Here is a 13,040-nt window from a genome sequence, read left to right as displayed (position 1 = left end):
CAGAACCAGAACCTGCAAAAGAAGGCGAGGAGGCAACGGCAGCGCGGTGACAAGAGTGATGAGGACATGGACACAGACTTCTCTCAAAGCACAGGCCCCGGCAATTTGGCCATCCTGGTGGCAATGGGGCAGGCTCATGCCATGGAACACTGATTCTGGGCCGGGGGAAACAAGCACAGACTGTTGGGAGCGCATATTTTTGCAGGTCTGGGATGATTCCCAGTGGCTGCAAAACGTTCGCATGCATAAGGGTTTCATGGAACTTTGTGACTTGCTTTCCCCTGCCCTGAAGCACAGGAATACCAAGATGAGAGCAGCCCTCACAGTTCACAAGCGAGTTGTGATAGCCCTCTGGAAACTTGCAATGCCAGACAGCTACCAGTCAGTCGGGAATCAATTTGGAGTGGGCAAATCTACTGTGGGGGTTGTTGTGATCCAAGTAGCCAACGCAATCACTGAGCTGCTGCTATCAAGGGTAGTGACTCTGGGAAATGTGCAGATCATAGTGGATGGCATTGCTGCAATGGGATTCCCTAACTGTGGTGGGGCGATAGACGGAATACATATTCCTATCTTGGGACCGGACCACCTTGGCAGCCAGTACGTAAACCGTAAGGGGTACTTTTCAATGGTGCTGCAAGCACTGGTGGATCACAAGGGACATTTCACCAACATCAATGTGGGATGGCTGGGAAAGGTACATGACACTCACATCTTCAGGAACTCTGGTCTGTTTGAACAGCTGCAGGAAGGGACTTACTTCCCAGACCAGAAAGTAACTGTTGGGGATGTTGAAATGCCTATAGTTATCCTTGGTGACAAGCCTACCCCTTAATGCCATGGGCTCATGAAGGCACCCTGGACAGTAGTCAGGAGCTGTTCAATTATAGGCTGAGCAAGTGCAGAATGGTGGTAGAATGTGCATTTGGATGTTTAAAAGCACGCTGGCGCAGTTTACTGACTCAGTTAGACCTCAGCAAAACCAATATCCCCATTGTTATTGCTGCTTGCTGTGTGCTCCACAATATCTGTGAGAGTAAGGGGGAGACATTTATGGCGGGGTGTGAGGTTGAGGCAAATCGCCTGGCCACTGATTGCGTGCAGCCAGACACCAGGGCGATTAGAAGAGCGCAGCAGGGTGCGCTGCGCATCAGAGAAGCTTTGAAAACCAGTTTCATGACTGGCCAGGCTACGGTGTGACAGTTCTGTTTGTTTCTCCTTGATGAAAATCCACCCACTTGGTTCACTGTACTTCCCTGTAAGCCAACCGCCCTCCCCTCCTCCCTCGACCACCACTTGCAGAGGCAATAAAGTCATTGTTGTTTCAAATTCAAGCATTCTTTATTAATTCGTCACACAAATAGGGGGATAACTGTCAAGGTAGGCTGGGAGGGAAGCACCGGGTGGGGTGGTGGATGAGGGGAGGAGGGAAGGACAAGGCCACACTGCACTTCGAATCTTATTGAATGCCAGCCTTCTGTTGCTTGGGCAGTCCTCTGAGGCCCCGCCCACCCCATTCTTGGGCATCTGGGTGAGGAGGCTATGGAACTTGGGGAGGAGGGCGGTTGGTTACACAGGGACTGCAGCAGCGGTCTGTGCTCCTGCTGCCTTTCCTGCAGCTCCACCAGATGGCAGTGCATATAAGTTTGATCCTCCAATAGCCTCAGAATTGGGTCCTGCCTCCTCTCATCATGCTGCCGCCACCTTTTCTCTTGCTCCTGCAACCTCTCATCTTGCTCGTTCCTTCTGTCCTCGTGTTCATTTTCTGCTTTCCTGGACTCTGCCATTGTTTGCCTCCATGCATTCCGCTGAGCTCTTTCAGTGCAGAAGGACTGCATGAACTCAGAACACATCATCATGAGTGCGGTTTTTTCGCCTTCTTATCTGCCCTAGCCTCTGGGACGGAGATGATAGGGAGAGCATTGAAACATTTGCAGCTGTGCTAGGAAAAAAAGGGAGAGTAGTATTTAAAGAGACACATTTTAGAGAACAGTGGGTAGACTCTTTCACGGTGAACCAAGCTGTGAACATTACATAGCACATGTGCTTTTGGTACAAGGTCACATTTTTCCTCTTATTTTGAGGCCCTGCTGGTTTGGTGTGAGAGATCACACATGCAAGGCAAGGCAAGGCAACAGAATTTGGCTTGCAGGCAGCCACAGTCTTTCAGCTTCTTCAACCTTTGAAACGGTTCCCACATGTTATAAACAGTAGAGCCCTCCTTTCCCATACCAAGCACCTATTGGGTTAGCCATTTAAAAGGAGGGACTGCAGTTTTTGGATTAACGTGCAGCACAAACCCAACTAACACCCCCCTCCCAATTCTCTGGGATGATCGCTTCACCCCTCCTCCCACCGCGTGACTAGTATCAGGGAAAATCCCTGCCAGCCAAACATGAACAGCTCAGCATGAATGGTCCCTCCTCACCACGTGGCTAAAAGCGGGTATGATTTCTTTTCAGCCACAGGCAAACAGCCCAGCAGGAATGGCCACCTCTGAATGTCCCCTTAATAATGTCCCCGGAGGATTTCTGCTCCAACCCTAGACACGTTAACAGACTTTTCCAGTAGCTGTACTGGCCGCGAATGCATCCCAAGTCTTCAGAGCAAATTAATCATTAAACACGCTTGCTTTTAAACCATGTATTATATTTACAAAGGTACACTCACCAGAGGTGCCTTCTCCGGCTTCATGGTCCGGGAGCCCGCCCTGGGCAGGTATTGGCTCCAGGGTGATAAACAGTTCCTGGCTGTCAGGGAGAACGGTTTCTCCACTTGCCTGTTGTGCACTATCCTCCTCCTCCTCCTCCCTGTCGCGTGAGACTCCCCCTTTGCAGGTGTCCACGGACAGGGGTGGGGTAGTGATAGAATTGCATGCAGCTCATCATAGAAGCGGCATGTCTGAGGCTCTGACGCGGAGAGGCCATTTGCCTCTTTGGTAGGCTTGCCTGAGCTCCTTAATTTTCATGCGGCACTGCCGCGGGTCCTTGTTATAGCCTCTGTCCTTCATGCCCTTGGAGATTTTTTCAAATATTTTGGCATTTTGTCTTTTGGAACGGAGTTCTGATAGCACGGACTCGTCTCCCCATACAGCGATCAGATCCAATACCTCCCGTTTCGTCCGTGCTTGAGCTCTTTTGCGATTCTGGGACTTCATGGTCACCTCTGCTGATGAGCTTGCCACACTGGCCAAACAGGAAATTAAATTCAAAAGTTCCCGGTGCTTTTCCTGTGTACCTGGCTAGTGCATCGGAGTTGAAAGTGCTGTTCAGAGTGGTCACAATGAAGCACTGTGAGATAGCTCCCAGAGGCCAATACCGTTGAATTGCATCCACACTACCCCAAATTCAACCCGGTGATGTTGATTTCAGCGCTAATCCCCTCGTCGGGGAGGAGTACAGAAATCCATTTTAAGAGCCCTTTAAGTGGACAAAAATGGCTTCGCCGTGTGGACAGATGCAGGGTTAAATCCATCTAATGCTGCTAAATTCAACCTAAACTCGTAGTGTAGACGAGGGCTAAGTAAGTGCCCTGATTTTCTCAAGTGCTGAGCATCCAGGAGCGCCCAATGACTTCCAGAGGAGCTGCCAGGTGCTCAGTACTTTTGAAAAATCAGGCCACCTACTTGGCCACCTAAATATGGGTGTCAGGTACTGGCATTAGGCACCTATTTTTGAAAATCTTGGTCTAAATGCCTTGCCCAAGGTTACATATGTCTGTGGCCGAGCTAGGAATTTACCCCTGATTGCAAGCCCCATTGTAGCCCACTGACCTCCCTTCTGGTTCTTTTCATGTATCCATTTTCAGTACTAGCCTTTTCTTATTTCAGTCCTGCTCCTTTTGCTTTTCTGCCACTACTGCATCCATCTCTGATCTCATTTCTTCTTCCCCTTTAATAGCCATAAACTGCAAACCCATTAATAGGCACTAAGAAGCCATCTGTTACAAGCCTGCATTGTAACAGGAAATCAACATAGCAGTGGCTTTACAGCAAGTTATTTGTATGCATTAGCACTATAATTTCCCATTAGAACTAGCCGCTACAGCACAAATCAATTTCTTTGAAAGCTTTTTGAAGGCTACTTTCTCAGCTGTGCAAGCAGCATGGTAGGTGGCCAACAGTGTTCTTGTTTTAATGGCACTGATCTGGCCATTTGCCCAGTAAGAAATCTGGAATGAAAATATGATTAACTAAATAAAAATGATATTGGCAATGTGTCTTCTTTAAATCAAGATGCTTCTCTGAGGCAGGCATCACATTGCACAATTTTCATGTTAGCTATAAATATTTGTGCAGTCCTGACAAAGCAAACAGTGGTCTTTAGTCTTATAACACTTATACGACTTTAGTCTTATAACAACATTTTTGTTTCCTTTCCTATTCAAACTGTTGACAAGCCTGGGGTTCTCTGGTCAGGCTGCAGCAGAAAGATAAGAGCTAGTGTGAATTCAGTGGTGGTATCAGGAAAGGTTTTGTTTGGAACAAACAGTTCAATGGATTTTCCAAGCTCTCATTTTAATAATGCAAAGGATATTTCACATGGAATAGTTTCACGAATCCGTTGTCTGTTCACTGATCCCACTGTAAATGAGGAAAAAGCTTTTTCCTGTTCACCATACAAATTGTCTGCTTTGTAAACAAGCCCTATTTTGTATTTTTTTCCTCATCTGATGGGGTGTCTCCTGATTCTATCTGAGATGGATATGGCCAGCCACTTCAGAATGTCTTGGACAGGGTAAGTCTGGTAATAGCAGGAAAGGATTTTAAAAAACCTGGGATAGAGTTTTCAAAAGGCAAAGTCAATGGGGCATGTGCGCCTCGGTTACTTAGCCCAGATTTGTAAAGGTGTTGTTGCAGTGCAGTGCCTAATGTATTTAGGAACCTAACACATTTTCCAACAGGGATTTAGGCACTTCAGAGCCAAAGTCTCATTGACAGTTGATGGGATCGAGGCTTGTGAGTGCCTAAATCACTTTAAAAATGAAATCGAGGCATCTAAATCCCTTAGGCATTGCAACGCTGAGTGCAGCAACATCTACATGCCTTCGCAAATCTGGCCTTTGGGCCCTTTTCAAAATCCCACCTTATAGCTCTTGTTGGGCCTTTACTGACACGACACCTCAAACAATTCCTGTATGGGAGAGGCATGGGGGGCGGTGGTAGACTGAACCCTGACGCAGAGGTGGGATGAGCTCTGGCAAGCAGTGGAGGCCTCTTTACTGGCTGTGGTCAGAAAGGACCTGAGCAGAGGAGAACCTAGTTGAAGCCACAAGGCTCATTAATCCCTGGATCTACAGGTCTGAGTGTTGAGCTCCAGGAATCGCTTTAGGCCGGTGCGTGTGTGTGAGCCCAAGGGTGGGGATCCAGTAGGATGAGCAGGATCTTTAGGGAGAAACAGGAGTGCAGTGATTGTGTGTGTAAATGGAGCAAATTCTCAAGCACCTGCTTTACCAACAGCACATGACAGAGCAAGAGCGCAAAGGAGCTGGACCTCTTCTGCCTGCTTCCAGGACAGTGCTGCAAAGTAACTTCACTGGAGAGGGGATTCACTCTGACCCCTACACTCTGGCTCCTCCCCAACTTATCTTCTCTCTGGCCCGCCAGAGACGCCTGGCCTTAACTCACACTGCATGCCTAACTACACCATTTTAAAATAGTAACTCTGTCCTTATTCATGCATAGGGCCAGACTGAAGTCAGTGGTGCTACAGCGATTTACACCTGTGGACGTTCTGGCCGATACATTTAAGGTGAAAAGGGACCGTAAGGATCATCTAGTCTGACCTCCTGCATAGCCACTCAGCCTCACCCAGCCATTGTTGCACTGAGTCCAACAATGTACTAGAGCCTAACTTCTGGAAAGACATCCAATTTCAACGTAAACCTCAAGTGATGGAGAATGCACACTACAGCCTGTGGGAGTCTGTTCCAGTGATTAATTACCTTCCTGCACCATCAGTCCAATGAGCTCTAAACTCTTTATGGACAACAATCTTATTACCTTAGACAGATGAGGTAGCTAAGACAATGACGGGTTTCATTAGCCCCAGAGCTGTACACTCCCTGAAGTGGAATCTGGTCAACATAATGTAGCTTCTGGCAGACAGACAGCTTATATTTAAATTCTTAATTTACAAATGTAAATATCAAATATGCTTTAAGATAAAGCTGTTCACTAAGCTGCTAGAGCGTGAAGCATTACCACAGAACGTGCTGGACACAATAAGTTACATATTCTACACACCGCATCTCAATGGACCCAAGATGGGGAAATTCTGTTCGCGAGCACAGACGTCTTCCTGAAGGGGAAGTTTTATGCACAGTTCAAAGCATGCATTTTTAGAGCCAGTTACTTACCAGCTGCTGTTCTAAGGGTGGGATGGAACCATGGTGCCCGTAAATTATACCTGGGTTATACTGGCTGAAAAGAACTGGGTAAAATACTTTCTTCCCTAGAAATCACAATGGATTAAAAGAGAAAGTTATTACTGATAAAGTTGTTTGATGCTCTAAAACTAGATTAAACTTGTGCTTCTCTGTGATACTGGAAACAGACTTAGGGCTTTATCCAAATGCCATTCAAGTCTGTAGAAAGACTTCCATTGCCTTCCCTGGGTTTTAGATAAGGCCCACACAGTCTCAGTGTGTTGTGCTTTGGATGGAAAATGTGAACATGCAGATGTAGTTTGACAAAATGACCCAGGTGGACCCCAGAAAACAAGGTGACAAAGGCAAGGAATTCAATCATAGTGGAAGCTGATAATTTGTTTTTCTTCTCACTCCATCTAAAATGTGACAATCAGCAATATAGGTCTTTACTCTTAGGCAAGCCTTAGTAGAGCTGAATGTTAAGAATGCCTTACAATAGCTTGCTTGCCCACCTGAAAGAGGGAACACATTAGTGAAGGTTATTGCACAATAAAGAGAAGTCTGTTTAAAGGAGTAAATGCCCTAGGTAGCCATACCTGGCTGTGTGTTCAGTCTACAGGTGTTCAGGAATTCAGCAGTGAAGTATATATCTACATCACAAAAAAAGAGAACGACGTTGTTTCCTTTCCAGATGCGAGCACCTATGTCTAATCCTTTCCCTCTCGAAAATTCTTCATTCAGCTGGATAAAGGTGAAATTCTTGAAGTTAGCTGATCTAGGAGGAGCAGCAGTACATGAGATGAGGTTTAAGAGATAAAAGGGGCAGTCAACTCTTCATTAATGTCACTGTATTTACTGAACGACATATTTAAAAAAAAGGAACATGGAGTGTATTTCTATGACACAGTAGGCAAAATGGGAATGGAATCTAACTCGGATCTTGTACTTAGAAGGTCTTTTTAAATATTTCTGGGATAGTATTCATAGGCTGTGAAGGAAACCAGGAAACAGCAGTAAGAGAGAAGGAGTTGTATCCCATTTTAATAAAATAATCATCTAGTTATTTTATGTCTAAGTTGTAAATTTTAAAATCAATATTTTAAAGAGATATTCACTCATATTTTTAGAGATATCATCAGAATTGTCAGCGTCTCTGAACTTTCTAATCCCCCCAGCACATCAAGACACATCTGCATAAGAAATCATCACACGGCCACGTGGACAGGTTGAACACGGCTATTTGCTGCGACTCCTGGTCTGTAAGCCTGTCATAAATATAAAGGGAAGGGTAACCACCTTTCTGTATACAGAGCTATAAAATCCCACCTGGCTAGAGGCAAAACCCTTTCACCTGTAAAGGGTTAAGAAGCTAAGGTAACCTAGCTGGCACCTGACCCAAAATGACCAATGAGAGGATAAGATACTTTAAAATCTGGAGTGGGGGGGAGGGGCGGAACAAAGGGTTAGTCTGTCTGTGTGATGCTTTTGCCAGGAACAGATCAGGAATGCAGCCTTACAACTCCTGTAAAGTTAGTAAGTAATCTAGCTAGAAATGCGTTACATTTCCTTTTGTATAATGGCTGGTAAGATAAGATGTGCTGGATGGAATGTATATTCCTGTTTTTGTGTCTTTTTGTAACTTAAGGTTTTGCCTAGAGGGATTCTCTATGTTTTGAATCTGACTGCCTCTGAGATTATCTTCCATTCTAATCTTACAGATTGTTTCTTTTACGTTTTCTTTAATTAAAATTCTTTTTCTAAGAACCTGATTGATTTTTCATTGTTCTTAAGATCCAAGGGTTTGGGTCTGTGTTCACCTGTACAATTTGGTAAGGATTCTTATCAAGCCTTCCCTAGGAAAGGGGGTGTAGGGCTTGGGGGGATATTTTTGGGGAAGACATCTCCAAGTGGGCTCTTTCCCTGTTCTTTGTTTAAAACGCGTGGTGGTGGCAGCATACGGTTCAAGGACAAGGCAAAGTTTGTATCTTGGGGAAGTTTTTAACCTAAGCTGGTAAGAATAAGCTTAGGGGGTCTTTCATGCAGGTCCCCACATCTGTACCTTAGAGTTCAGAGTGGGGAAGGAACCTTGACAAAGCCATTTCCCTATTTTTCCTGGAGCTTCTCTGCTGAAACTGGGCATGATCCAAAATAATTGAAGCACTAGCAGGCTGTACTGAAGTTCCTGGAAGGATGCCAAAAGTGATCATTTGGACTGTTAATCAGCACTTTGATGGTGCACATTGGTTAAATCCCCAGGCTAACTAGTGATTAGGATACACAAGGTGGGGAGTGACTTATCTCATTAGATGGAAGAACCCTACGAGCTGCTAAATCACAAGTCAACTGCTTTGTCGTCCCATCTGTGTTTGACAGCAAAGCTGCTGCATTATCATTCTCCAATTAGAAATGTATCTGCTAATTGCAAATGGTGGGAATTTCCTTTTAATTATTATCACTTAGCATTTGTTAAGCATGGTGTAGCTGGAGCTGTACAAGATACAGAGATGTATGTAGCATCTGTCCCAAGGAGCTTACAAAATAGGCTAACAAACAGGGAATCACTTTTAGGCTTTGTCTACACTGCCAATTGAACGACAAAAATCTTGTCATTCACAGGTGCTTAAAAAAGCCCCCCCTAACCCCAAGACAAACGTTTTGCTGCTGCAAGCGACAGTGTAAATGGCTCGTTATCGGCAGGAGCGCTCTCCTGTCAACAACGCAAACCCTGTTCATAGGGGGAGGAAGTATTTTGTCGGCAAAAATGCCAACACACAGTGTTTACACTGCCCGACGAGCTGTGTCATGTAGACAAAGCCTTATGGAGGGACCGAAATGATAATTAGAAGGCGTAACATGTCAAAAATGCCTGTGGAATACAATCTGGAAGAACACGGTGCTTTCATCTCAGTTGGTCTGAACAGGCAGTGTGTTTAAGACAAGTATTCTGTTAAACTAACAAACCCATCAGAAATAGGGAATTAATTCTGCTGATGATGATCTATCTATCTATGGTATTTATCAGGCCCTCATCACCGTACAATCTGAGCACCTCACAGTCTAAAGTACTGATCCCACAACACCCCTGTGAGGTAGGAAGATGTTATTATCCCCATTGTACAGGTGGGAAACCGAGGTGCTGATTTTCAAAGTTATGTAGGCACCTAACACCCATTGACATCAATGGAAGGCAGGTGCCTAAATACCTTTGAAGATCCAGGCCTAAGTGATTGGTCCGATGTCACACAGGAGGAGGCCCAGATTAGGGCTTTCACCTCATCCTTCCTCTCATGGTGGAGAAGGGCCCCATTCCGCTCCCATGAGAGATAATGGCCACGCGTTTCTTGGCATTCCATCGACCTCTGTCAGACTCTTGCCCCACCCAGCCACAGAGCGATTATTGGAGGCTGTGCTCTGGAAGAGGTTGTACTGAAGGGGGGCTCAGTAACTGGGGGCTGTAATTCTCGCTCAGAGAAGGTGAGGTGCCCATGGTCTTCCATCCCATTGCTCTGAACTTCTCTTTTGGCATGTGCAGATGGGTCTTACATTGTCCCTTTGCCTTGGCCAGACACATCACCCCAGGAACCCCCAGCAGCAGCACCAGCTGAGGGAGAAGCTGTTGTAGCTTGGTCATGATGCTGAGCAGATATTTATAAACCAGCCCTCTTCCACTGCTGTGGCGTCATGTTTCAATTGCTGCTTAGCCTACTGAAATGGATCACTGGAGTATGGACACGAGTGGGGTATGGACAGGGCCACGCTCTGGGGACATTAGCATGGTTTTCTCTGAACTCCTGCAGGCCCCTGGCTCCCTGCAGGCCCAGCCCTGTGCTGCCAGCATTGCACGCTGGCAGTGAAGTGGGAACCACAGGATCCTGAACAGACGTGCTGGCCCACTAAGGACGCAGGAGCTGCTTTCTGACCAGGAGAGGGCAGACCAGGCTGTGCCACTGACGAATTCTACCCAACTCAGATTTCCTGGCACCTCCAGGCCGCCTTTGCTGCTGCTACCAAACCTGAAGGCTAGTCTATCTGAACATGAAGCCATGTGCCCCGGTGTATCATCCCGCTGCTGCTAGAGTAGCAGAGAGGCGCATTCCTTCTTCCTGGGATATGCATAATGACAAGCCATGTGAATGATCATTTAGTGGCAGATCCAGCCACACCGTTTGTGCCCTTTCCACGGGTCCTGTGTATGTTCACATCCATCCCAGCGTGCACAGTCCCCCTACGCCATGTTCTAGCATAAGGCCGTATGAATGCTCTCTCCAGTAACATCTCTCTTGTACATTCAGGTACCACTTTCTGGCCAGACTTGTTCTAAGAATCCTGATACCTGCCAGACACAGTCACCTGGCTCGGGAGGTGATAATTTACAAGCGCAGGCAACGCTGAGGTGAATTTTCCAAGGCCTTTCTAGCTGCCCTCTGAAAAGCCACATCACATGCAGGGAGGGTTAAGAGAGCTTTTTCTCCCCCACTAGAAAATTAGGTTGTGTTGGAGGAGTCATGGTAACAGACCCGATGGCAAACACAACTCAGCTGTCAGCACAGTAAGGGGACCGTTGTGTTTCCCATCATGTCACATGGTTATAGTTAAAAACCTGTCGGAACAACAGCTTTAACCATGACCCACTGACACATTGTTCAACTGAACGGTCTGTGCCGACATGGGCCACAGAAGTGGTGTTAACATCACTCCTCAGGGTGAATGTCTCATACAGCCTAATTTTCTAGTAAATGCCCATCTTGCCCCACCTTCCACGCCAACAATGGAGGTTATTGCACTAACAATGGAATAGGATAGAAATCGGAAACCTAGGTACAGCTGAGGCTATGGAACAGTGCAACAGTTGGAGTCAAGCTCAGGACTCTGAACATTCCCTGAAATCCCATTTCATGCCACCTGAGCATAAAAACAACATTATAACAGAGAAATAATCAGCTGCCAGACTGAGCTGCCCTTTGACTACAGCGCGGGATTAGCTGAATGGATCCATCACTTCAAGCTAGGCCTCTACACAGGTTTTCTCCTTAGAACTGCAAATGCAAAATGAACAGCATTCACTCATACTCGGAACTATATTCACTCATGCTCAGGCCCAATTGGTGGACAAAATAATGAAGGGATGAGTTATGCCACCTACCACTCTTTTTATGGGGTCCTTAAAAGAAGAGACTTTGGAGGGGAATGCTCATTACTGTGACACTGGCTAACTGAAAGAAGGGGAAGAAGCAAGCTTTACCCCCATGGCTGCCGCCCCTACCATCTCCTAGAACACTGGACCTTCTTAGTCCAAATCCCAGGAGGTCCTGACCAGACCAGGCCAGAGGGAGGGAGCCAGCCAGATGACAGCACCCCCTCTAGTGGCTTCAGCTAAATTCTGACCACCACGTGGGATCTGAGACTTTGTGTCTCCCCCTTTCCTCTGCCCACCACCACCATGTATCCTTTTCATTCCCTACCTTATTTCTTCTTCTCTTTCCTATCCCTCTCCTTTTCCTTTCTGTCTAATAAGAATCTGGCTTAGCCAGCCAAGACTATAGATTTTTGCGACACTGCTGTATGCCTGTGATCAGAAAGGCAGTTAAAAGCAATGCCCTGACCAGCCCGATGATGGTACGAGTTTGCCAGGTCTCAGAGTGGCTGATCAGCCCACGTGCTGTGCCTGTGTTTTTCCAGCAGCAAGGTTGCGAGTGAGTGTCAACACCAGAGACAGAAGCTGCATTTTCTATTTTTGCTGTTCTTTCCTCTTCCCTTTGCGTGTGTTTCTCTTGTTTGGTCTTTTAAGAAATAGAATGGGACTTTAACAACAACAGCATCAAAGACAGCTCCAGCCCATTCCAGTGAATTTCATCTCTTTTCTCCAAAGGGGACAGTCATTACCTTCTAAAAGGCTGTCAAATAAGGCTTTTTTCTCCTTCTAAAAACTCTCTCCAGCTAAAGGGAAAGGAACATGGGATACGGTTCAAATAAAAGCCTCACACAATACTTTATATTTCAAATGTGTTAGCTGTTTCCTTTTCTGTATTTTAATAAAAGGCTAAAAATGTTTAATGGTGTGTTTGTCATGGAACTAAGCAGGCTGAAGTCTCTATATATCCAATCCCAAACCTTGTTTAATATGGTTTCATGTTGGTCAGTAAGTGACAGGGTCATGTTACAGACCTTTGACTCTTTGGACCCATTTATTCCATTTAGATTAATACAACAGACTCCCCTCAGCCTTCCCCTCGATAGATTAAACATGCCTAATTCTATCAAACTTTCCTCCTAGGCCTCGTTTTCGAAAACCTCTTATTTTCGTTGCTGTCCTCTGGCCTCGCTCCAATTTGTTCCCGTCTTTCTTAAAGAGGGGTGCCCAAAAGCGGTCACAGTACTCCAGCTGAGACCTCACTGGTGCTGAATAGAGCAGGACAATTACTTCCCATGTCTGATATAGGACACTCCTGTTAATATATCCCAGAATGACATTTGCTTTTTTCACAACAGCATCACATGTTGACTCATTCAGTGTATGATCCAAGATAATCCCCAGATCCTTGTCAGCAGTACGATCACCTAGCCAGTTATTCCCCATTTTGTAGTTATGCATTTGATTTTTCCTTCCTAAGTGTAGCACTTTGCACGTCTTTAATGAATTTCATCTTGTAGATTTCAGACCAATTCTCTAA

At 45.9% G+C, this 13,040-nt stretch overlaps 1 protein-coding gene across 1 annotated transcript in view; it reads right to left on the bottom strand.

Annotated features, from left to right (window-relative positions):
• The window catches only part of CSGALNACT1 (chondroitin sulfate N-acetylgalactosaminyltransferase 1), a 31,141-nt gene that overhangs the window by 4,667 nt on the left and 13,434 nt on the right, over positions 1 to 13,040 (bottom strand). The window contains exons 4-5 of the mRNA XM_077814329.1: positions 6,966 to 7,144; positions 6,358 to 6,452 (exon numbers count right to left, since the gene is read on the bottom strand). Of these exons, the coding sequence (XP_077670455.1) occupies positions 6,358 to 6,452; positions 6,966 to 7,144 (274 nt within the window). The remainder of the gene's footprint in view (positions 1 to 6,357; positions 6,453 to 6,965; positions 7,145 to 13,040) is intronic.

The sequence above is a fragment of the Eretmochelys imbricata genome, chromosome 4 (assembly GCF_965152235.1).
Source record: "Eretmochelys imbricata isolate rEreImb1 chromosome 4, rEreImb1.hap1, whole genome shotgun sequence".
NCBI lineage: Eukaryota > Metazoa > Chordata > Testudines > Cheloniidae > Eretmochelys > Eretmochelys imbricata.
Note: the sequence above shows the minus strand (reverse complement) of the source record. Positions and strands in the feature narration are given on the sequence as shown.